Genomic DNA, 23,169 nt, shown 5'->3' with positions numbered 1-23,169 from the left:
TCGCCTCGCCCGCAGCCCCTTCCCTTCGCCCGCAGCCCCTCCGCCTCGCCCGCAGCCCCTTCCCTTCGCCCGCAGCCCCTTCCCTTCGCCCGGCCAAGCGGCGCCGCCAGCCCCTCGCGTCCCTCAGCCCAGCCCCGCCCCACCGGGCGGGCGGGCGGGCAGTGCGCATGCGCTGCCACGAGCCGCGCCTCGCCGGGCCGCGGGCGCCCCCCAGCGGCGGGCGCGGGGAGGCGCGGGAGGCGCTTCCGGTCTCCATTTTACGCGACCGGCGGCGGGCCGGAGGCCGAGGCGGCGCGGCGGGGCCCGGGCCGGGCGGGCGCGGTGAGGGGAGCGGGCGGCCCGGGCTCCTGTCCTTCTCCGGGGGGGGGGGGCGCAGCGGGAGGGGGGGGCGGCGGTCTGTTGGCTCTGCGCTGAGCCGCTGTCTCTGTGGTTACCGGAGGGGAGGGGGGGGGGTGGGGTGGCGTTGCGTGTGCGTGACGTGCTAAAGCCGCCCCTCTCTCTCTGCTCGCTCCCCCCGCGCCTGGCGGGCAGGACTCGGCCGGTGCCGCCGGTGTGAGGGGCCGGCACGGGGATGGGCTCCCCCGGGGAGTTCGGTCCCGGCCGCTGAGCCCGCCCGCAGCGCCCAGAGGTTCCAGCGGCTTCGTCTCCCCGGGGAGAGAGGAGGTCCGGCGGCATGGACCGGAGCGTCGTGGATCACCCGGTGACCCTCATCATCAAGGCCCCCAACCAGAAATACACCGACCAGACCATTAGCTGCTTTCTGGACTGGACTGTGGGCAAGCTAAAGTCGCACCTCTCTAAAGTCTACCCCAGTAAGCCGGTGAGTTGTTGCCCAGCCCTTTTCATCTCGGTAAAGCTGGCGTTGCAGTAGCTTGCAGACTGTCAGTCAAGGCTTCCCTGAGGTACTCTGCAAAATAAACAAGAGTCCTGCTGCTAAAGAGCTACCTGTGTAAAGGCAGTGGCAGGCTCTCTGCTTTCAGGAAAGTTGGCAACAGAAATAGCTGCTTTTTTATATGGTTGAGGATCGCAGGGTAGCATCCTGAAAGGGTGTATCGGTGAAGACACTTTATTAATGCTCCATTTAACTTCTTTTAGGAACTGGGATTTAACTCAAGACTAATTTCTGTAAATGTAAGACTTATGTCTAAAGTAATTAGGTCTAAGGGATATAGCTAAAGTTACCACGATCTAGTGAATTTGCTGAGGTGTGGAGCAGATAGATATTTATTCATAATATTATTTGAAACATGCAATTGAACAACTTCCAGAATTACTTCTCCCCCCCATCCGCACCCCCGTTTAGCCATTTTTTTTTGAGGTTGTACTGAAAACTCTGCTCTCAGATATTCTACAGACCTGTGCAATAGTTGCAATTGTATTTTGAAACTTTATATGAAGACCTATAGCATTTTTGTTCCCTAACGAAAATATGGTTTGTAAATTCTTTTAAAATCTAAATTTGGCAATTAAAAAGAGACTAAAAAAAATACTGTACATATATAGAGTACCAGCCATACAGAACAGTATATTTGAAAATTTGTTCCTGAATACTGTGGAGGCAGTGACTTTGCCTCCACACTGCAGCAGCATGCGGGGCCTAGACCTTGTTGTAGAAAACATCGGACAAAGGTTGCATTTATATTGTAAACAATTAGTATTCACCTAGTTCAACAGAAGAATTATTGGCATTGCTGATTTTTTTTTTTTTTTTTTTTTGTTGACGGGGGAAGGTAAAATAGTAGTTTTGTGTTTCAGAGGGGGTTTCTGCCTTTTGGAGAAAGAAGAAATGCAGTCACCAGTTAGGCTGTATCACTGGTACATTGAGATCTGTTAAGCAGTATTTGAGAGTTTGTGGATTTAGTTACTGCTGTAATTCTCTGCTGAGAGAGCCTGTTTGCTGTGAAACAAATATACGACTTCAGCTGATTGCTGCTTCTTCCTCCTTGCTAGAATCTCCGCCTGTGACGTATTTGTGTTTAAACAGTAGTTTTCTGACTCATCCTGTGATCTTACTAAATTGGGCTTCTAGGAAGAATCCTTAATGAACAAGAGTTTTTTATGTTGCACTGTAGGTTTCAACCAGTAGTATAATATTAAATTTCAGTTTCCTGGAACATTCTTCTGTAGAAAAAGGATTCCTCAACATGCTTCTCATTAGTAAATGACTAGTTCAGAATCCCTAAAGTTGTTCTGGGTTAAAGGATGGGGAGTTTCTGTAGTGAAAATTATTTCAGCAATTCCATTTTAATTGGGATTTACTGTACTTGCAATTAAACTAATAATTGAACACAATATTTCTTATAACCTTTCAAACTGAAGTAATAACGTAGGAGAGGAGAAGGGTGTTTAATGGGAGATCTCCTATGTATAGTAAAATCAAAAATTGTATTTTTGGCTTGATATGTTTTTGATGTTGAATGTTACAGCTTTTTTCAAATTTTAAATCTCTGTTCTTTAAGGAGCTTTCCCCTCTCCCCCTTTTTTTTTTTTTTTTTTTTTTTTTTCTTTTTAAACCAGATCAGTGTCAAAAGCTTGTCGATCAAATTTCTACATTCCCTGAATATGATAGGTCCTGGAAATAACTTCTATTACAATGCTGTTTTAAGAGTGCAGGAGTACTTGTGAACACAGATACTTCATACAGGTATTGCAGTGTTCTTGAAATCGAGAGTGTAAAATAGAAATCAGTTGCAATCACTGCTGTACATGGGCTTTCAGGTTTTCACGTGTGACTTGCAGTTCATTCTCCTATATGCATCTGTAAATTAGTCAGTAAAATGATGGTAACTGTAAATGTTGTCATTAAATTTACGGTTTATTAAGAGTTGATCTTTAGAAGATGAGGTGGTTGAAATAGGCAAAGGAGAAGTTAGGCCTTGAAGCAGTGTTGTTTGATTTTTCCAGATTAATTTGTGTAAATGACTTAGCTAAATAGATACGAATTCCAAATATAGGCAAATTTAAATTGTTTTAGTTGTTATTAAAGTAGGTATACTTAACTAAAGCAAATCATTGAACAAGCTAAATGGGTTTAAAACAATGTCAAATTAGCTTGTGGGTCTCTACTAAGGTTCACATTTGTCACAATTTTTTTCCCCTGACTGGACCAGTTTTTCATAGCTAGAGTACTGCAGTTATAGTGTCCCTAAATGAAATGTTTATTTAAGAAAATAAAACTTGGAAAATCAACCTGTATGTCTCAATCTGGCAGATCTTACATTCAGTGCATTATCTGCTGCATCGATTACACCTATAAACATTAATTTAAAACTGCTGTTTCTCATTTCCTGTAGTACCTGTCATCTAGTGTGTACTTTGCCCACAGTTCTAACCAGATGTGTGTGTTTGGTTTTTTATTTCCTATGGAAGAATGGGAGAGAGGCTGAGTGACCAAAATAATGAAGGTCTTGTAGTTGAAACAGGAGAGTTCAGAGCCGGTCTGTGTTTCTACAGACAGTTGCTGCATTAGCTTAGGTTTGGTGGTAACATGCTGGGTGTATCTAACTTGGACTAAGCATTGCAGAAAGAGTCTTGCTTGAAAAATGGAAGAAAAAAATCACTAGCTGTGGAATTCTTAATTTTAAATACACACATTTTGGATTATGATCTGAAAACTGTCTTCCATCTCGTTCAAAGTTTAGGTTCTAGCATCGTTTTACCTACTGCTACGTGCTTGCTTCTGAAAATGGGGCCACTCTAATTGTATATGTATTTTAAGTGTTTTTCCATCACAGTTTAGTGTTTGAGCTAGCTAGCAGTGAGCGTGTTGTTCCTTGAAGCAGGAGGTGTGGTAGTGAACCACCTCTGGCAGAGGATGAATTGAATGCCTTTTCCTTTTAATATTGCATATATGTGAATTACTGTGTTTTCACATTTGTTACCTCTTCTTCCATCTATATTTTAAAACCCCCACATTTCAGAATTCTAGGATGGTGTTCATCCTGAGAATTGCCGGTGATAATCCTGTAGTGCACAGTTAGGTATTTAAGTTATGTAGGGAGGAGTGTGGGGTTTAAGACCTCATCTTCCACCATTAATGTCTCTAGCTTAATATGATTAACAGTACTAAACGCATGTGTAACCTTTTCTTTTGTGGGCTTGTAGGGAGCTGAAACACATTACTGAAGGCTATGTAGTAGTCAGCTTTGAGGGGTCATTTTAATCTAGCAGTTTATTCTCTGAAGTATTTATATTAAAATAATTTGTACTACTTGTACTATTGTACCTTTGAGAAAGTACTTAATTAGGTAGTGTTGAGAGGAGGTTTATATGTAAGTTACTGAAGAGAAGAATCTGAATTTGACCATGTAGAAAGTTGTATTATGAGTGGGACAGGAAAAACAGCACTCTGTTGGCATGTTGGATGATGATATAAAGATTTGGACTTTTTGTTGTTGTGTATTGCTTGTTTTGTTTTAACTGCTTATCTGTTCCAGTTAATCTCAGGTAATCTATTTTGGGACCCAGAAACACAGTTTCTGAGACTTCTCTTCCTGTTCCACTGGTCATTCTAAAGCAACCAGTTTCTAATTTACAGGAAACAAAGTTTTTTGTAATCTTAATGCATGCTTCATATTCTAGTTTTTCTAAGGCCTTTCCCAAATACAAAAAGCAAGTAAGCTTGTATTCTGTTAGCAGCCTATTCCTGCTTGGAAGGAGCAACCAAAATGGTATAGTTCAAAAGACCTTAGTCTGACATGAGAGACAGTAATTTTTGCTGTTGTTTTAAACACAAATAGAAATAATACAGCACTGATGTTTACTTCATTGTAGTATTTTATCCATTGGAGCTGCAGATTAAGTCCATGTGTTGTGAGACGTACAGAAATAGTGTATTATGTCACTAATTAAAAATACAGTAAAACGCAGAAGAACATAGAAAATAATTCTTCAGTAGAAGTGGTACAAAGTTCTGCACTATATGTGGCAGGTTATGCACTCATTTTTTTTAAAGACGTGTATTTAATCATGAATGGCTAGTATGAATTTGGGAAAAAAGTTAAAGCAAAAGCTTCTCAGATTTAATGTGCACTTTTTATAATTATTTGCTTAGAATATCTATATTTTTTTTTTCTAGTAGAATGACCAGACTTTTTCAGGAAAAAAACAAGTTCTGCAACTTTTCTATGTTCTGCTGAGTTACTGGGAATCTGTAAGAGTCTATTGCAAAGAAAAAAAAAAGAAATCTTGAAACTTCTGTGAAAGCTTTTTCTAATCACAGAAGTCTGCATCTCAGGTATTTGTGTCTTAGTATTAGCCTGAATAAGACTACAGAGTGAGCAACAAGGCCAGGAGAGAGGAGAGGTGTTGTAAAACTATCTGTGTGCATGATGGGGAAATTCTTCAGATATTTCATGCTGATAACTCATGTCTGTTCTACTGATGTTAGGCTAGATTTCTTGTTTAGCATTTGCTTGTGTTAGTGCTCTCTTTCAAGTGATAAATGCTGTTGTATTATTACAGGATACAAGCAGTAGTTAAACTGAACTGATGTAACAGTTGGATTCTCTTTAAAATTCTTTCAATATGGGCACGTATTTATTCACATAGTTACAGCGTGTCAGTGGCCCATGAGTATTAAGACTACTTAAAACTCTGAGAGCATAAACTGAATTGAGTGGGGTTGAGGTTTTGCTTGTTTTGTTCAGTAAACTGCTTTAGTGTACTGGAGGTCTTACCGTAGATAGGTACCCCAAATACTTTCCTTTTAAAAAGAGTTATGTTGTTATCTCTTCCTTGTAGAATGGTTAAAAGTTATTATTGTATAAATAGCATATAATTTTTTTAAAAAAACAACCAAACAAAACACCAAAAAAACCCTAAGGTCTATTAAATGGTAGAAGCACAAGAACAGGCAAAAAAGCTTACTGAAGTTCAAAGGCTACTGTAAAAAAAAAAATATAATCCTTTTACAGCTTCATGCTTTTTAATGCTTCCTTCCATGTTTTGTTTTGTGATTTTGGAGGGGGGAATGGGGCCAGAGACTAATAACAGAAATTCCTTCTTGAAAAAGATGTTAATTCATGCCCTTCTGCGTATTTTAATTATCATTCCATCATTCTACTAACTGTTTCTGGGTTTTGTTTATTTCTTTGCCCCAGCCACTTTTCCATCTACTTTTTCAGCAAGAGCCTGGGAATGGGAGCAGGGTAAAGAGCAAATCTTTACAAGAAAGGAATTTTTGAATATACTTGATCATTTTCTTGAGCAGCATTTGCCAGTTAAGGGTTGTTGATTGTAACGGCACTCAGTAAGAGTGCATAATAGCAGAATTCTTTTTCAGAATTAATTTTCGAGTTGGACTTGTGAAGCCTCTGATATGTTTCTAAGGCTATCTGTTGATGGTTGGAATTATAAGGGATTTTCTCATCTGCAAATGTTATCTCCAGCTGTATATCTGTACAGCAGGAAAAAGCTAAATTCCTTTCTTTGTCCCATCTCCTAGTCTACAAAGGATCAGAGACTGGTGTATTCTGGCAGACTGCTTCCTGATCATCTGCAGCTGAAAGATGTTCTCAGAAAAGTAAGCTTCATATCAACACCGTATGATATTTGATCAAACCCCCTTTTTGGGAAATAGGAATTTAGATCTGTGTTTAGCTTCAAATTTTCATTGTTGTATTGAGAGATGTAACCATATAATGTTGCTATGTTCTGGAAAATGTATTTTCAAGTATCCCTTGTATGTAGGATTGTGATACTTGTGGATTGAGACATGTTTCTGATTGATGGGAGAGCAAGTAGACTGTGTAAATCCCAAACAAGTGATATGTAATGTAGAGCAGCTTCTTTGGTTAGTTCCCACTTTGACATAAATGGATTCCATTTAACAGATTTGTGTTGATTTGGAACATCATTTCATGTACATACTTAAATTCAAGCACTTACAATAAAAATGGCACTTGTGTAAGCAAATTAAGGGTAATATAAACATATGCAAAACTGTAATTCTAAATTCCCAAATGTTTTTGCTGGGAAAGTTATTTATTGTCCTGGTTTTATTCATCAGCTATTAACCATTCCCGATGATGTCCAAAAGTTTGTTGGTTCTTGCTTTTTTTTTTTTTTTTTAATTTTATTTTTTTTATTCCACTGGTTCATCTTGGAAAATGTTACTAATCTAACTTTGGATTCTTCAGTCAACATTTAAATTAAATCCAAATCCTGAGTACACATGATATCTCACGTACAAAATCTTGAAATACATGCACTTGGTTCTCAAATTCATTCACATAGTTAGGATTGATGCTACCAAGTGGTAGGGACTTCAGTAAGTTAGTGAAGTTCTTAAAAATTTACAGAATAAGATGATATTTAGGGCAGATTACAGAACTTTGTTTCAATTTTGATGGTAACAGAAAATGTAACGCGTTATGTTGAGTAGTCTTTAAACTCCTTTTAAACAGATCAAGATGAATGAGTAGATACATTTGGAAAATACTTTAGATCATTACACAGTTATACAGTTTCTAATCCCATGAAATACGTAAACTCTGTAATACAGTACCTGGGTGTTGGTAATGGTACTTTTTTTGTAATGTATTGAGGTAGAAATCAATGTACAGACTGCAAGAGTTGGGTAGGTTATATTTTAATATTTAGTATGGAGGAAAGTCTCTAAAGAGAATAATGCTTCAGGGAAAGTGGGCAATTGAACTTTAATATTAAGTATGGAGAAACCAATGCAGAGGAATCTTGAGTATTGCTTGAGCGGACTAACATTTGTTACTTCATATTCTTCATTCTGAAACAGATTTTATTAAATTTTATTTAACTCCTTACCAAAAAATGATAGAAAACTGGAGCTGGACTGTTGCCAGCTAGGATATGTCCCATACCACTGAAAGTTTATGAAAATGCTTATATAACTTACCTCAAAGCTTAGTTTTGCTTGTTAAGTACAAAATGAATTCTGAATCACATAAATTCACTTGGCCTGCTTACGTAAAGCAGACTAATTTTAGGAAACATGATTTCAAACCTTGCTTATGTTCTAGAGGAGAGACTTTGCCAAACTAATATCTTCCTTCACTATAGAGGGGCTATATTTGGCTTAAAAGGCATTTTAGTAGCTGTAGGCCTTGGGTTTAGTTAAAGAAACTTAGTGAGTTTAGAAACATACTCATCCGTCTTAAGCACAAAACTGAAAATTTTGTTGGAAGGAGTTTTTTGCGCTCCAGCTTTTGGAGAAAATGTATGATTTCTTTCAAATTCAATCTCATTCTCTGCCATATTCTTTCCACTTGATTAGCTATAACTTCTTAATATTATCTGAGGATTTACTAAATCTCTCAATTTAGCTTTGTGATACTTGCTCTTTGATACTGAGCGATGTTATTTTACTGATACAAAACACCTTGAGGCTGGAAGTTGTGGCGCTCTCCAAGCATAGAGATGTCTAACACATTATCTATAAATAGAAATATATTACAATAAACTGTCACATTGAATAAAGCTGTACACTGTAAGATTACAAGTAATATGTCTAGCTTCATTTGCCTTTGAGTGGCATAAGTTCTTCTCTAGAAAGCAGGTAACTATTTAGGTTAAATGCTTTTGACATGGTCAGAATGCTGATCCCCTGCGTTCAGTGCTCTCTGGTCATTGCTTACTATCATTGCCTGGTAAGAAATTATACTTAAGGTAATAGTGAGGCTGTGCTTGAGGCTAGAAACTGATACAGGAGGGGGAGTTTAGATGAATGTGGAGATGGTTAGACTATGCTTAGAGTAATGCATAGTGGCATATAAAAGCAGTTAGCCAGTTTTCTTTATTCCTAAAGATTTAAACTTAAAAATTAGTAAATGTGTGTTTTACCACTTTTTTTTACAGTTTAAAAAAAACCTCCAAACTTGGTATTTCTAAATGTCATCTCGTTAAAAACTGCAGCTTGACTTCACTGTGCTGATTTCAGAAGAGGACAGAGGGGTTTTTTGTTGCTTTTTTTGTTTAAAATTTGGTTATTGAGGAAGCTGTAGTGTGCACTCTAAATACACAGTCATAGCAGTTTGTGTTGCTGCGGCCATATAAGCTTCAGGCATGCTGATATAGTGGGGAACATCTATTCAGTAGAGTGAAATAGTTTCTGATCAAAGTTGTTATGGCATCCATGTTGTGGGGAGGGGAGGAGGGATAGAAAATTAATGAAGAATTGGTGTGGGCTGGTTACTTGCATGCTGGCATGGCTTCAGGTGGTGCCACTCCTTTGCTTCCTCACTTTCAAATATTTAGGGAGTACTCAAGTATCATCTAGTGCTTCAAATACTATTCCCTTAGTGTGGGATATCTGCAGGGGCTCTTCAGTTGAGTGTCTGCAAGCTGGGCTTGAGCCATTCTTAGACTGGAGTGAGATGGAGCAATGGCTGGTACATTTTTCTTATCTTGGTCTGCTTGTGGAATTCCAGCACCTACATTTTTATTTACCCTAATATCTTTATTGAGTAACACTTTTCGTTAGATCTCAATGCAAATGAAAGCAGTCTTAACTTCAGGGAAACTGTACCCTGTAAAGGGTTTGAAATTTTTCAAAATAAAAGTTAAAGCATGTGATCTACTTCCTCATGTTTCTCTGTGCAGACTTCCGTTGGTTCGGCTGTACTGCAGTTCTAGGGAGAACTGTGGGTAAGTGAATGTTCAGTATGTTACTGTGGACAGCTGCTAAGAAAACATGACTAGGGAGACAGTAGGCTTCTCTTGTGCTAGGCTCAAGTTTTGCTTCATGGTCTCTTCATTTTGTGTAATGTTTCTTTACTGATTGCAAATGCAACTTTGAAAGTGGATTTTTAAAGACAGTTTTTGCTTGTAAATTTCTCAAATATTGTTGCTTTAGCTCTTCAATTTCTTTAATTTTTAGCAAGATGAATATCATATGGTTCATCTGGTATGTACTTCCCGGACACCCCCAAGCTCTCCAAAACCCAGCACCAGTAGAGAAGGTCACGGAGCTTCAACTTCCAGCAGTAGCTCAGTGAGTTGTTTTTCATACACAGGACATGAATTTCTTTTGAACTGAGGAAGTTTTTCAATAATTTCTCTTAATTTTTAAAATCTGACTGTAAAATAACATGGTGAACGTAGAGCATGCCATATGAATTTGTACATTTAGACTTATTTAAGGGTGTCACTTTATTTAAACAAAGATGAGCTTTTTTCCACAGTTTATTAGATGATAAAGCACTACTTTGTCTAAGCTATTGGTTTTTTAACACTTCATTGAAAAGTACGTTTTCCTTTCTCTGTATATCCCTGTATCTTTGGCAGAAATTGAGCAGTGTATTCAGATTAAAAAAAAACCCACCCTAAGTTCTGATTTATTTTCTGGAAATTTGTACTGCTGAAGAGAGACCAGTCAAATTAGTGCTCTCGTGTGATAGACAGGTGGAGCTTGGCCAGGAATTGGCGGGTACTTATGTAGTAGCTACAAGGTAGTCATAGTGTCTGTAAAACAGTGAGAAGTAGAAAGTGTTTGTAATGTTTTATTAGTTTAGCTGTTCACAGAACACTTTTGTTTAGGGTGCTTTGAGCCTTCCCCTCTTCACACCCTATAAAAATGAGGATGTTCTTGGGTTGTACTCTGTTTTAACAGAAGTGCAGTTAACGTTTCTGTTGATGACTTAGTTGTCATTACTGTAATTTTCTTGGCTTTTTCCAGAGTTGGCAGTATCACTAAGTGACTCTTGAAGGTTAGTCAGAAATGAATGAATACACTACCATTGTAGGTACTTTTCATCTGTGGTGTGTTGATTATCAGCATATGGGAAATACCATTCCAGTAATAAGCTGTCTGTCTTCATTCTTCTGTTGATAGGGTACTGTTTTGGACTGCTATGTGACAGTCAGAAACACGAGCAGTTTAAGCAATAGTGGAGAGTGGTTACATTCATCTTTTCAAAGGCTGTATTTGTATCTCTGTTTGCAAGCAGGACATGGGGGGACCTCCTTTGTGATTGTTTTATTGCTACATAGATCAGTTGTAAATGTTGTATTTAAATGACTGTATCAGTGACTGCTTAAAGCAGTCAGTATGCACAGTGTTAAGTTCATGATACTTTGAAGGCAACAACCTAAACCCAAAGCTCAGATGGCCTTTGTTCTTCCATTTGTTTTTTATTTTTCTCTCACTATCTAGTGGTAAATTTTTCTTGTTTTCCTTTGTAGGGCAAATGTGATATGGATGTCTTAAGTAATTGCACCTCCTCACTTCCTGAGTTGTCAAAGTTGAAGAGGATTTTCTACTGAGTAAACTTTACAGTAATGCTTAGCAACAGGATTTGGGGATTTATTAAAACTAAAATAATGCATCTTAATGGCCAAATTGCAGTCATGTTATGGTGACAAATAATCTAGGAGAGCCAGCTGTTGTCCTACTTCCAGGGTTAAGTATTGATCTTGGAAAGGTCTGACACTAGTTTTAGGTGTGTTTTTGGGAGCCTAAGTAGTTCACAGCGACTACCCTGTTCCCACCCCTACCCCCTCATGGCAGTGAGCACAGCAGTTTGGATTGGGCAGCTGGCATAGTGAAGATGATGATGAGTAGAAGGGGAAACTGAAGACAAGGATAGAGAAATGGTATTTTAAGTCACTGCAGGCGCTGTTGTCTCTGAATATAAAGGTCGTATCCTGAGGTTGTAGTTACTTCTGTTAACAATAGCCACTAGAATTTTTGTTGCTGCTAAATATTCCTTCGATCAAGCTTTGGTGTGGTTCAGCTTTTTGAAACTTTGGTTCCCAGTGACTTGTGTTTTTCTCTGGAACCTATCACATGTTGAGTCTTTCTGAAAACTTCACTTTTTTTATATGTGCACCTGAGTGCAATTTTGAATTTCTGTTTTTACCCAAACGCTTGCCAGAACCAGAAAAACCCCAGAAGACTTGCCTGGTGCTTATATTCTCAATAAAACTTGTGACAAAACATTAAAGGAAGTAGTTGGGGTTTTTTAAGACATGGTAGTAAATCTTGTAACTGTGGCAAAAAGATACCCAACCTCAATTTTATTTATTTTTAAGAACTTAGACCATTCTGGAACAACTGCTGCCTCACCCACAAACCAAGAAGCTTCATCTACATCTTTGAACCCTAGTGCAGATGGAGTGAGGCATCGTAATCTTCCACAAGCACAAAGCAATCCCATACCGAGCCACCAGTTCCCTTATTTAATGCAAGGGTAAGTGAGATTGAAGTAATCCTCAGGTCTTTGGTACCCATTAAAGTGCTTTAAATGCTCAGTTACAATTATGTTTCTTTCGCAGTCTGCCAAATGATTTGGCTAGTTCATCTTGAAGCATAAGTCACATTATAAACATTTTTCATATGAACATTAATGTTTTTAGGCAGGAGTCAATCAAAGAGTAAGTGTTCTTGGTGCTCCCCTTCAGGCTGCGTTTTATTTTTTCTTCATGCTTTCTGCCCTCAACTTCCTGTTAAGTGTAGCTGTAATATTTATCTGGTGGATATAGTTATTAATGTAACTGACAAAATTATTGCTTTGGTTACTTGTTCTAGTCCTTTATTGTAATCATCAACACTAAATTCTTACCGGAGTATGATGGTTCTTAGTTTTTGACATATAAGAGATGTAACTCTTCACTTACCCATTATGGATTCAACTGTGGAAATGATATGCGGGTGTTGTGAGTACATGTAAGTGTTTGTGTATCAACAACAGAATTTGTAAGTATTTTCTTACATACTAGTGAAATGTAACCAATGCACATTTCTAGATCAGATCTGTTATTATGTAACTTGGAAAATTATGTCTTTTTTTTTTTTGAGCTTAAAAAGGAGCTTTAGGATTTTTTTAACCCATGTGACCTTTGCGGCTTCTTGAACTTTTTTTTTTTTTTTTTTTAAATTTTCTTCCAAGGAGAGAGGGGGAAGATAGTGCATTTTGAGATGATAACTGTCATTTCCTCAGGGAACACTTTCAAGATTTCGTTCTGACAAGGCATTCTCCCAGTACTGTATAGATTCCAGAGATTTTCTTTGGAGAATGTTGAAACAAAAAAACCCTGTGAACCTGCTAACAGTAACAGTTGTTTCTCACTGGAAAGAAAACAAATGTCAAAAATTGTTGACCGTTTATTTAGTTTCAGTTCAATTTACATGCTCTCTTTGTTAGTGTTAACCTAGACTTTACTAGTCTTACTAATTTTCATCCTGAATTCCTTCAAATCCTTTTTATTTATCATCTGAAATGTACTGTCTGCTGGGAATAAATTGTGGTTGCAGTGAGTGGAGCACTTATGTTATTCTGGCCACATGCATCTTTGCAGAAGTGGTTATACTTGCCTTTATGACAAAGCTAGGTGACACTTGGTTGGCTGTCAAGACTGCTGTTTGGTGTAATGAAAATTAATTCCGGAAGCAATTTATTGTGTGTTGTGTAAATTACTAAGCTGTAAGAAGTTTTAATGTTTTTCTAATTAGTTTTTCACATAAACATGCTCTTGAGTGAGTTTTTCATCAGTGTGCATGGTGAACTGAATAGGCTGTGGACTTCAGAAAGGCAACAGAACCATTGTTCAATCTTTTAGCAGCCGTAATTCAATTAAAATACAGTGGGAACCATCAGTTTGGAAGACATTACTGTGTTGAAAGAAAGAGTAAATTAGTGTTTTCATTTATTCTTTTAAGTTTATGTCTGTATTAGCAAGTAATGTTGATGGAGAGGTATGGATCTGTAGACTGAAAGAGGTGCTGAGAACCTGCACATTATTTCAGGGTTTTCTGTCTTATTTGGACTGTCTCTAGTTTGGTCACCTGGAACAGGGGCCTATTTGTGGCTAAGGTCCATTAGCAGTGCACCTAAATCACATCTTTCAATTTAGTGTAATCCAAAAGTAATACAGTTGGTGATCCAAGAGCATTCTGTGGTGCAAACAAAGCTGTAGTAAGAGGAAGTGACATATTTGCCTCAGAAGTGCACTCCAGATCTGAACAGAAATGCCAAAGTAAATGAACCCTGAATCTTAGGCCTTTTTTGTGAAAGTAATTTAATGGAACACCGTCAGAATTTAAGGTAGATCTTTGCAGACTGATGGACACTGACTCTGATCAACTCAAAATAGTCTGTGCCAGTGCCTGCTCTAGTCTGCTGTCTTCTTGAAAAACCCTTTTTAATGCTTTCGATTATCTTTTCAGATGCATCTGTTTTTCCTTCAGGGCACTGCTACTTGTATTCCAACAATAAGAAATGCTCTCTGTTTTTTGGCTGCTCTCTTAAACATTATTTAGAACAGTGAAATCTAGCTTTAATGTAATTTATACACAGAGTGAGCCTTGTTAGGAACAATGAAGATTTGTAGCTGAAATTTGTGTTGCTTTGTGAATTTTTTCTTGTTGTTTCATGACCAAACACTTTTGATCTAGCTGCATGATGAACTGTGGACTGTGCTGGTTGGGAAGTGTTTCCAGATGTTTGAAAATGTGAGGGTCAGTTTTCTTGTGCATTTTGCAACACTTTCATTAGAAAAGTAATTTGTACAAATAAGTAACATGAACATTAGGTGCTTAAATGATGGTTTTGATGGTTTTTTAGTTGGCACAAAGCTTCAGTGTGTGAGTTGAATACCCTTTGGGAAAACAGGTAATTCAGATTGTCAAAATGTTGCAGAGAAAGCAATTTAAAAGTTTATGTTATTTTGAGCTTTTATAAATGCTGTTTTCTAAAAATCTAAACTTGAGGTGGGACTGGGCGAGTAGTTTGTCTGTCTACCAAGTTAGGCTTTTGCTGTGCACTGTCTGCTCCTATGGACTTAGTTATGGACCAGGACCCCGCTGTGCTAGGCAGGTACAAACAACAGATGGGCTCAGCCCTGAATGGCTCGTGTTTCAAATTGGGGAGTACTTGGAAGCAGTAAACAGACAAGAAGCATCAAGGCAGGGAGATTATTTGTCAAGTGTGGGCAGCTCATCTAGTGAAGTGTTTTTGTATTGTGTACATAGTAATGTATGAAAGCCAACAACAAAGCGACATACTGACAGTATGCAGTATGTTCTAGCAAATAAATACCTTGCTTCATCAGTAGTCTCTGCTCACTGTGTTGTTTTTTGTTTTGTTTTGTTTTTTTATTAAAGTAGCAAATGCCATAGTGGAGGATATTGAAATACCACTTGAAGTTGACATCCCAGGCTCATATGAGACAAACACTAAACGAGATGTCTTTGTGGGTCAAGGTCATGAAACAACTGCAGTTATTGTCAGTCATGCAGATGACAAGAGATTGAGCTTTTAAGTCTGAAAAGTCTTTTTCCACTAGTAGTGAGCAGTATCTTCATGATGACAGTAGCAAACTAGTCTGACCTTACCCTCCAATTGAATCTGTTAGCTCTTTTAAGGTGTCTTCCATAGTCCAAAAGAAGGAATTTTGAGCTTTCTAGCCATTTAAGGAGTAGCACACCTTTTTCTTTTGAGAATTGTCTGAAGCTACCTCTACCATTTGAACCTTAAAAACTGACTTACCTCACTGTTCTTGTACCTACTGCTCTGCTTTGTTCTCCATTCTTAGAATGCCTGTGCCTATCCAATTTTCTTCTCTGCTCTTGTGCTCTTGTTGCCATTCTTTTGAAATCCTCTGCTTCCTGCTGCTTTCTTCTCCTTTTGGAAAAGATGAGGAGAAAGCATGTGCTACTTTCCTTGTTGTTTTTTTTTTTGTTTCTTTTTTTTTTTATAACAGCAAGCCACCTTGCTTTGCTGAGAAGAGCCTCTTCGTTTGGAGAGGTTCTTCTCACTGAAATACATTACACAGTGTTTAGAGTTGTTCCTGAATTTCATAAGCTAACTTAATAACCTGGCAGCTGTAATAGCTGTATAATTGACAACATCTGCCTCATTCTGGTTTTTGATGAGCAAACAAAATCCTGCTGTGCTAGTTGGCATTCTGAGCCAGGAGCCAGTTCTTGAATATCGATGTCTACATTTTCTCATTAATGGAGTCAGAGCTTGAAAAGTTAAGTTTTACTTCTCAAAAAGTCTCATCGCCTAGAAAAGCCATTTGGGAAAAAAGGAAAAATAACAAAACAAAACAGAAAGACAGCACCAGAATGTTTGATTGGGAAAGGGAAGAACATAACTGAAATCTTGTGGTTTGTCTTGATTCACTGGTTTCTTAATCTACCATTAAGCTTTAAGACATCAAGAAAGCAACTTTTGAAAGCGTTTGGAAGAAAGTAGAGGCTCAGATCCTGTAATATTTTTAAAAGATGTATCTGCGAGGGAGAGCTATTAGGCTAAGGACTTTCAACTTTTGTTGAGCTCAACCTATCAATTTTAAAGAACCACCCTAAAATTTGTAACTGGTGAGAAAAAGAAATGGTGAATTCTTGCAGAACTCACTCGGACAAGTTAAGTAGCACTGTTCACTGGTGACTGAGCTGGAGAAACAGGAGTGGTTGAACAGTGAGTGGTCCTGCCTGCTTGCTTTGCCATGTGATATTCTGCCTGCTTGAAATTGAAGCAGTGCTCTGTGATTTGCCACAGCACAGTACTTAACAACACCCATGCAGAATATTTGGATCATCTTTACATTTTGAGGGTCAAATGTTTTATGAGAGTCAGTGTTTTATGAATTTTGGAGGATCTTATTTCTCAGTGTCTGCTAGTTCAGGTGATAGAAAAACACATTCTTAAAAGCTTGCAGCCATAAAGACGAAAGCATGATTGATGTTTTTCAATAGCAGTTTGACAGCTTTGCCGTTCTAACATGTTAATTGTACATAAAAAAGTAGCATCAGCAGGGCTGCCAGTTCACCCTTCCGATTTTGAATGAAACCTAGAGTATTGCCTATGATTGTCTCAGTTTGTATGTGGTATCAGGAAAGTAGCTTTTGTTTTCTGTTTTTGTTTTCTTTCCCCAAACTACTGTCAAAACAGGTTATGCCTAAATACAAATATAACAAACAGTTTTAGCAGAGGTCATGGAGTTGCATGACAGGCTCTTGTCCAGATTTACAATGAATTACTTACTCATGTGTAACATGGAAAAAAAAGATTTTAATGTCTTCCTCCCATCTTTCTTTCTGGGCATGTCTTGTATATCTGAATGCCTGGTAGACTAATGAAATCTCTTGGTGATATCTTTGCAGGGAGTGCCTTACTTAGGGAACAGGTGTAGTCTGCAGTACAATTACAGCAGTCTCAGCTTTTGCTACCTGCAGTCTGAATAAACTTTTCTTCATGCTTTATACTCTCATGCTGTCCTGAAAGATGTCCTGGTTTACTACAGTTCACTACATCAAAATCTTTGGGGAAAGAGTTGGAAATCTTGCCAAAACATGCTATATGCTCTAGGAGGTAAGAGAGGCTAAGAAGTTTAAAAGCAGACAAAACCAAACCTAAAATTTATGTATAGGAGCTTTATTTCTATTGCATGTGAACTGGAGTTAAAAGCCCATAGGGAGGAGAATCACACTCGGAACATTGAAGGGGGGGGGGAAGTTATTAATTTACAGTGTTCTTAGTTGCAATCTTCAGAAGCTTTATGTGAAAGATTAGTTTGACTTTGCCCATGTTCATTTCTTCATGTCTTTGATCACAGTGGTATTTCAGGTATTGCTTGAAAAAGAAAGCTGTAGAAGATAGTAAGTTTTCCCTTTACAGCTCCTGCAGCACCTTTAAGGGTGACCTCTGAACTTAATGAATTGTATGGAAGAATTTCTGCAGTTATACACAATTTTGAAAAATTTTCAACATGGTTTTGTCCTAGAGATGCAGGTAGTGACAGACTTCTAAGTACAAAACCAAAAATCCTCTTTCTATAGAAATAACTGCTTATTAATTTATTGTATGAAAATATAATGCTTTTTTGGAATGGGTTGGATGATCTCACTACATGTTGTTTCAGTGTTATTTCAGTGCATTATTGTAGAGGGACAAATGAGAAGAAAAAGGCTACTCTAATTGTTTTTAAATATTAGCACGTTTTATACATGTGTCAATTTATAACTGACTATTTTTCCTTAAATCCTTTTCTAGCACCATAGGCAACCAATTTCCAGGCCAAGGTGTTCCTGCTGGATTTTCTGTGTATCCTGCATTCAGTCCCTTACAGATGATCTGGTGGCAACAAATGTATGCACGTCAGTACTACATGCAATAGTAAGTCTGCATTATCTTAGGTAGTACTGAATTACACTAATGAAGGTATTAAAAACTTAAAATGTTGTTTGTATGATCAAAATGTCTGTGTTTATTTTGGCTTTTGTCCTGGTTTCGACTGGGATAGAGTTAATGTTTCTTCTTAGGAGCTAGAATAGTTCTGTGCTTTGGATTCAGTTATGGTATTTGTTACCGAGAAGAATGCTGATAATACACTGATGTTTTACACTAAGTTTTGTCCAGCAAATTATGAAATCCAGTTTTGGATTGGAATTAATGTATTAATAAGTAAAGATTTAAGGGAAAAATGCAGTTTGTTTTGACATGTATTACATCTGAAACTTTTGTTTTTATTAGTGTAGAAAAGATGACAAGAAGAAGATTAGAAATTTTGGTGCGTGCTTTTTGACAAACCAGTTTTATATTTAAATTTTTAGCCAAGCTGCTGTTTCAGCCCAAGTGACTTCCAGCACTGAGCCGGTGAGATCTGCAGTTGCCCAGGCTGTAAATTCAGAACATGCTCCTGCAAATGAGCCTGCAGCAGTGCCAAATGTAGCTGTCCAGGAGAACAGGCCTGTAAACCCAAATGTTCAGATGAATGCCCAGGGAGGCCCAGTAGTGAATGAGGAAGACTTCAACCGGGACTGGCTGGACTGGATGTACACGTTCTCTAGGGCAGCAATTCTTCTGAGCATTGTATACTTCTATTCTTCCTTCAGTCGATTTGTCATGGTAATGGGAGCCATGCTGCTGGTTTATTTGTGAGTACAACAGTTGAGTACACCTGCAGATCCGATATGTGGAGTATGGTGCTAGTGTATAATCCATTTAAACTGAAAAAATATCCAAATGCAAAAGTTTAGGCACTGTTCCTTTAGAGTATGAGGGTGTGTTTGTGTGTTTTAAAAAAAAAAAAAAATCAAAATAGAGAAGCTGATAGAAAAAAAAAAAACAACTCAAAACATTTTACAGTAAGTTGGATACCGCTTACAGCTGAAACACAGTGCTCTTAAATGTTTGTGATCAGTATTATAGAAATGTGGAATTTGGAGATGGAAGTTTAGAAGGTGGGGGTGAGTGGAGGGAAGTTTATATAGGTCAAGCATATACTTGCATGAACTTAAAACACTGCTTGGATATGAAAGGAAAACTGCAGAGCTAAGCTCATTTATATTTCAGGAAGAAGTATGGCATTTGTGCAGTAAATTGTGTTAAGCAGAATTGAAGTAGTATTACTGTAACGGTGGGTACTAGATCTGGTAGAATTGCAGAGACTTAATTTTTCTACAGTATATCTTGAAGACCTAAGCATGTGTTCTGTTTTATTAAGAAATATCAGTACTGTTGTCACCACTTCCCTTTATATATGAAAATACCTTAGTGAAGTGGAAAACAACAGTAATGTTTGATATTTTGGACTGATGTAATTCATTGACAGTTTTTCTTGTGTTGTATTCTCAGTCCTCACAAGGACTGTTCTGTTTCTCATGCAGGTATGATAGTTGAAGTCAGAATATAGACCTTAAAAACATAGGAGAAGCTTATTTAATTTACAGTGCTAATGTGGTTCAAGCCTTACCTGGAGCTTAAGTTCTTTTTTTCCACAGAAATTTCAATCTAGAAGAAAGACCTGCAGCAAAATGCATGTAGCTTCATTCATTTGAAAGTACTTGAAGAATTTATTGCAGCAGTTAGCTGTAGCAGAAAAATCTCTGTTCCTTTCCAAAGAGAGGTTTTCAACTGTTCCATTTTCTTACATAGACACCAAGCTGGATGGTTCCCCTTCAGGCAAGAGGGAGGCCAGCAACAGGCAGCCAATAATGTGGAAATGAATCGTGATGGGCAACATGCAAATAATCATGACCTTGAAGAGATGGTGAGTAAGAGAAGACATATCTTTTGAGACTCCTGTGTATTATATTGTAAAGCATGCTGTAATGCCTGAACAGGAAGTCAACTTTTATGAAATGTAGTCAGTTTAACCAGAAAGCTTTCAGCATTGTCAGCAGTGTTGTGCCTGCTGCTTAAATTCTGTATTTTTCTAGTTGGACAATTACTGATTGTCTCTACATCAATCACAGACTTCCTTCATGCTAGTTATTCTTCAGGAGGTTGTTGTGAGAGGAGTTACTTATGTAGGAAGATACTGCTGGTTACCTTATGTCAGAGCTCTGAAAAGAAGCAGTTGAATTGTTTCAATTTCCTTTTTTAAAGGAACGACTTATGGATGATGGGATTGATGATGACAGCGGAGAAGATGCAGGTGAAGATGCCAATACAGAGCAGCAGCCTGGATTCATGGCTTCTGCTTGGTCCTTTATCACAACCTTTTTCACATCACTCATCCCTGAAGGGCCTCCACAGGTTGGCAATTAAAGTGGAACAGGAACTGTGTCAGGCAGCCTCAGTAGCCATATGTAGAAGTGGATCAGAATCTAGAGTGTGTTAAATACAGTGCAATTCTGAAAATTTATAATGGTATCTTTTTGATCATGGTGTACAAAAATGTGTATTTTTTTTTCTTGCTTTCTCATGCATTGAATATTTTAAGCACAAGTGGACTACTAAATGCTTTCTTTAAGATTCTTCTTTTTCTGAAGAATAAAATGTAAAGATATTGGTCTTCCATGTTTTATTTTAATTTCAAATGTGTACTATACTGAGGCAAAAAGCTTGTACTTAATCTGTACTATTACCTCTTTAAAGAGCTGTTAAAAACATGAATGATGACAGACCTTTCCAAATGTTATCTATTCATGTGAATCACTTTGTATCTTTTAGTTTTATGCAAGGTATGAATTATCACCTGGGATTTGGAGTTTATATCATTCCTGAAAGAATGCTGTAAACACAAGGATTACTTGTTAATGGCACGTTGTCTTCATGCCACAAAATACTAAGCCTCTTCTCATACGTTCAGAAAGCTAAAAGCTTTTTCTTGAGACTCTACTGAAGTTCATTGAAGTTGGAGATGTTTGACAGCTCTTCAAAGACAATTGACAGTGATGGGATAAACCTTAAATGTTTGATACATACAGTACTTTTTAAGAAAAATATAGCTGTACTGGGGAAAAACATGTACATTAGGTTTTTTAATAAAAACTGTTATGGTAACTTTTGGATGTTTATATGCATATTTGAATGCAAACAACTAAACAGTGCATCGTTAAGGATGAGGATGTGATTGATTTGAGAGTGGAATAAAGTTATCATGGTGGCATTACCAATACTGACTAACGTGGTATGTTTGTAGCAGCACATACACGATTACAGGTGTGATCTCAACAGCAGGATATCAGTGTTCTTAATGAACCTAATTAAAACTGAGAAAAGGAAGATTGTACATGAGATAATAGCACAGTGTTACTGTCAGGTTTTTGGTTGCTTTCTTTAGATTTTAATCATAGACAAGAAGTTACATTTGATTTTGTTCCTAATTATGAAGTTGTTACATGCTATCTAACTTAAAAATGGCTGTAAAGATTCTGTTACACTTCAACCAAAAGAAAGTCTACCCAGCTTTCCAAGTTCCAAGTACAGGACAAAGCTCTTAAATAGGGGTTTACTGTTGCTTGCTAATGTCAAACTGCTCAAGCTTATACAGTGAAGTTTTAAAACTTAAATTTTCTTTGGGTTTATACTCTGAAACATCTGTCAGGATTTCTAGACCTTATTGAAAGTTGACTCATTTGGAAAAAATAAATTTGAGCAGTGGTTTTAAACAGTTTAAATAGAATGTTCTTTGTGTTACAAAATAATTCTCATTTACAAATCTGTCAGAAGAGGAGAAATATAAATGTCTTACAAGCATCAATCATTTGCTGTATAAGCAGCAATGATGAATAAATCATGTTTAATTATGAGAGTTTACTGCCATGTTACTATGGAGAGCTGCTCTCAATTTAAGTTCTTTACTACATAAAATATGTAGGCCTTGTCCAAGAAATTTTACCCTTTTAATTTGGTGGATGGATCTAACTTGACTAACATTTAAGAACTATTACAAAAACTTACATTTTAAAAGGAATGGCACGGAGTGGCAGTCTTGGATGTCATAAGACTTATTTCTGGAATGCATTGAAGAGGTTTCAACTATTTGACCCGTGTGTTCTCCCTCCCACTTTTCCCAAAAGTTCACTTTTCTTTTTGTCTTGGGGTTAGTGTATCTGTAATTTGTGCAGCTACGACCTGCTGGTATCCAGCTACTAACAGCTGTTAGTTGCTTCTTGCTGTCATTGTTTAGGTTTCTGTTTGTTTTCCATGCTGTAGGAAGCAAGTGGTGGTAGCTCTCTGCTGTTAACAGACTAGGTTAAGAAGGTTGCTCTTATGCTGTTAGCCCTGATTTGGTTAAGAAGTGTAGAATTGTCACTGCTCGTTCCTATTCGGACAATGAGAAATTTGTTTATAGGTTACACAAGGTTGAAATAGTGAAATGGGAGATCCTGGCATCTGGGTAGATGTTGAGGGAGATGTTATGAGGGTTTTAACCAGATCACAGAGCTGGAGCAATGAGTCAAAGAGGCCAGGCTTCCATGAGAACATTTTAAGGTCATTGAACCTTACCAAGATCCAAGCAGGGAAAAGCAAAAAGATAGTTACTGAGGACAATGAGTGAGAAATAAGAATGAGATATGAAGCATTACCAGAAAGCAGTGAAAGAGTTGGAAGCAGAGAAAAGCTAATGGGAGGAGCGAAGAGAAGATGTGATCAGGAGTAAATACGAAGCAAGCATCGAAGAGCAGATTGAAGTGAGAGGTGCATTTTTTTTTTTTCTTTTCAGAAAAGAGCTTGATGAAAATTAGGTCAGGTCAGGTTTTTGTTTTATGGGTTTCTGAGCAATTCAGGTATAGAACTGAACAGCATGAAATATATAGTAGGTGATGATGGAAGAGAAATGAAAACCCAAGGAAAACAGTTGGTTTTTAGAACAGTTCCTACAACCAGACTATGCAATAGCATAAAACAAAACACATTTATGTAGTACGTGGCTGTAGGCAGTGGTAGACACTGAGTTGTAGCAAATCTGTAACATGAGATGGAGCAAAAGGCATGAGGGTTAAGGCAGCATAGGACG

The 23,169-nt window shown here is 37.8% G+C and overlaps 1 protein-coding gene across 6 annotated transcripts; it reads left to right on the top strand.

Annotated features, from left to right (window-relative positions):
- The first annotated feature begins 208 nt into the window (after positions 1-208).
- Positions 209-21,322, top strand: HERPUD2 (HERPUD family member 2). Of its 6 annotated transcripts, XM_032988859.2 has the most exons (10): positions 210-321; positions 532-820; positions 6,446-6,523; positions 9,854-9,967; positions 12,007-12,164; positions 17,205-17,291; positions 17,973-18,095; positions 18,533-18,856; positions 19,857-19,971; positions 20,310-21,322. In XM_032988859.2, exons 2-10 carry the CDS (start codon positions 674-676, stop codon positions 20,469-20,471), a joined length of 1,308 nt encoding a protein of 435 aa, XP_032844750.2. In that variant the 5' UTR covers positions 210-321; positions 532-673; the 3' UTR covers positions 20,472-21,322. The 6 variants fall into 6 exon arrangements, with proteins under 6 accessions (XP_042662366.1, XP_032844750.2, XP_042662362.1 ...); XM_042806428.1 differs by lacking the exon at positions 6,446-6,523; XM_042806429.1 differs by lacking the exon at positions 17,205-17,291 and having other exon boundaries at positions 211-321.
- Positions 21,323-23,169: the final 1,847 nt, after the last annotated feature.

The sequence above is a fragment of the Tyto alba genome, unplaced genomic scaffold (genome assembly GCF_018691265.1).
Source record: "Tyto alba isolate M040663 unplaced genomic scaffold, T.alba_DEE_v4.0 Super-Scaffold_46, whole genome shotgun sequence".
NCBI classification, from domain to species: Eukaryota; Metazoa; Chordata; class Aves; order Strigiformes; family Tytonidae; genus Tyto; species Tyto alba.
Note: the sequence above shows the minus strand (reverse complement) of the source record. Positions and strands in the feature narration are given on the sequence as shown.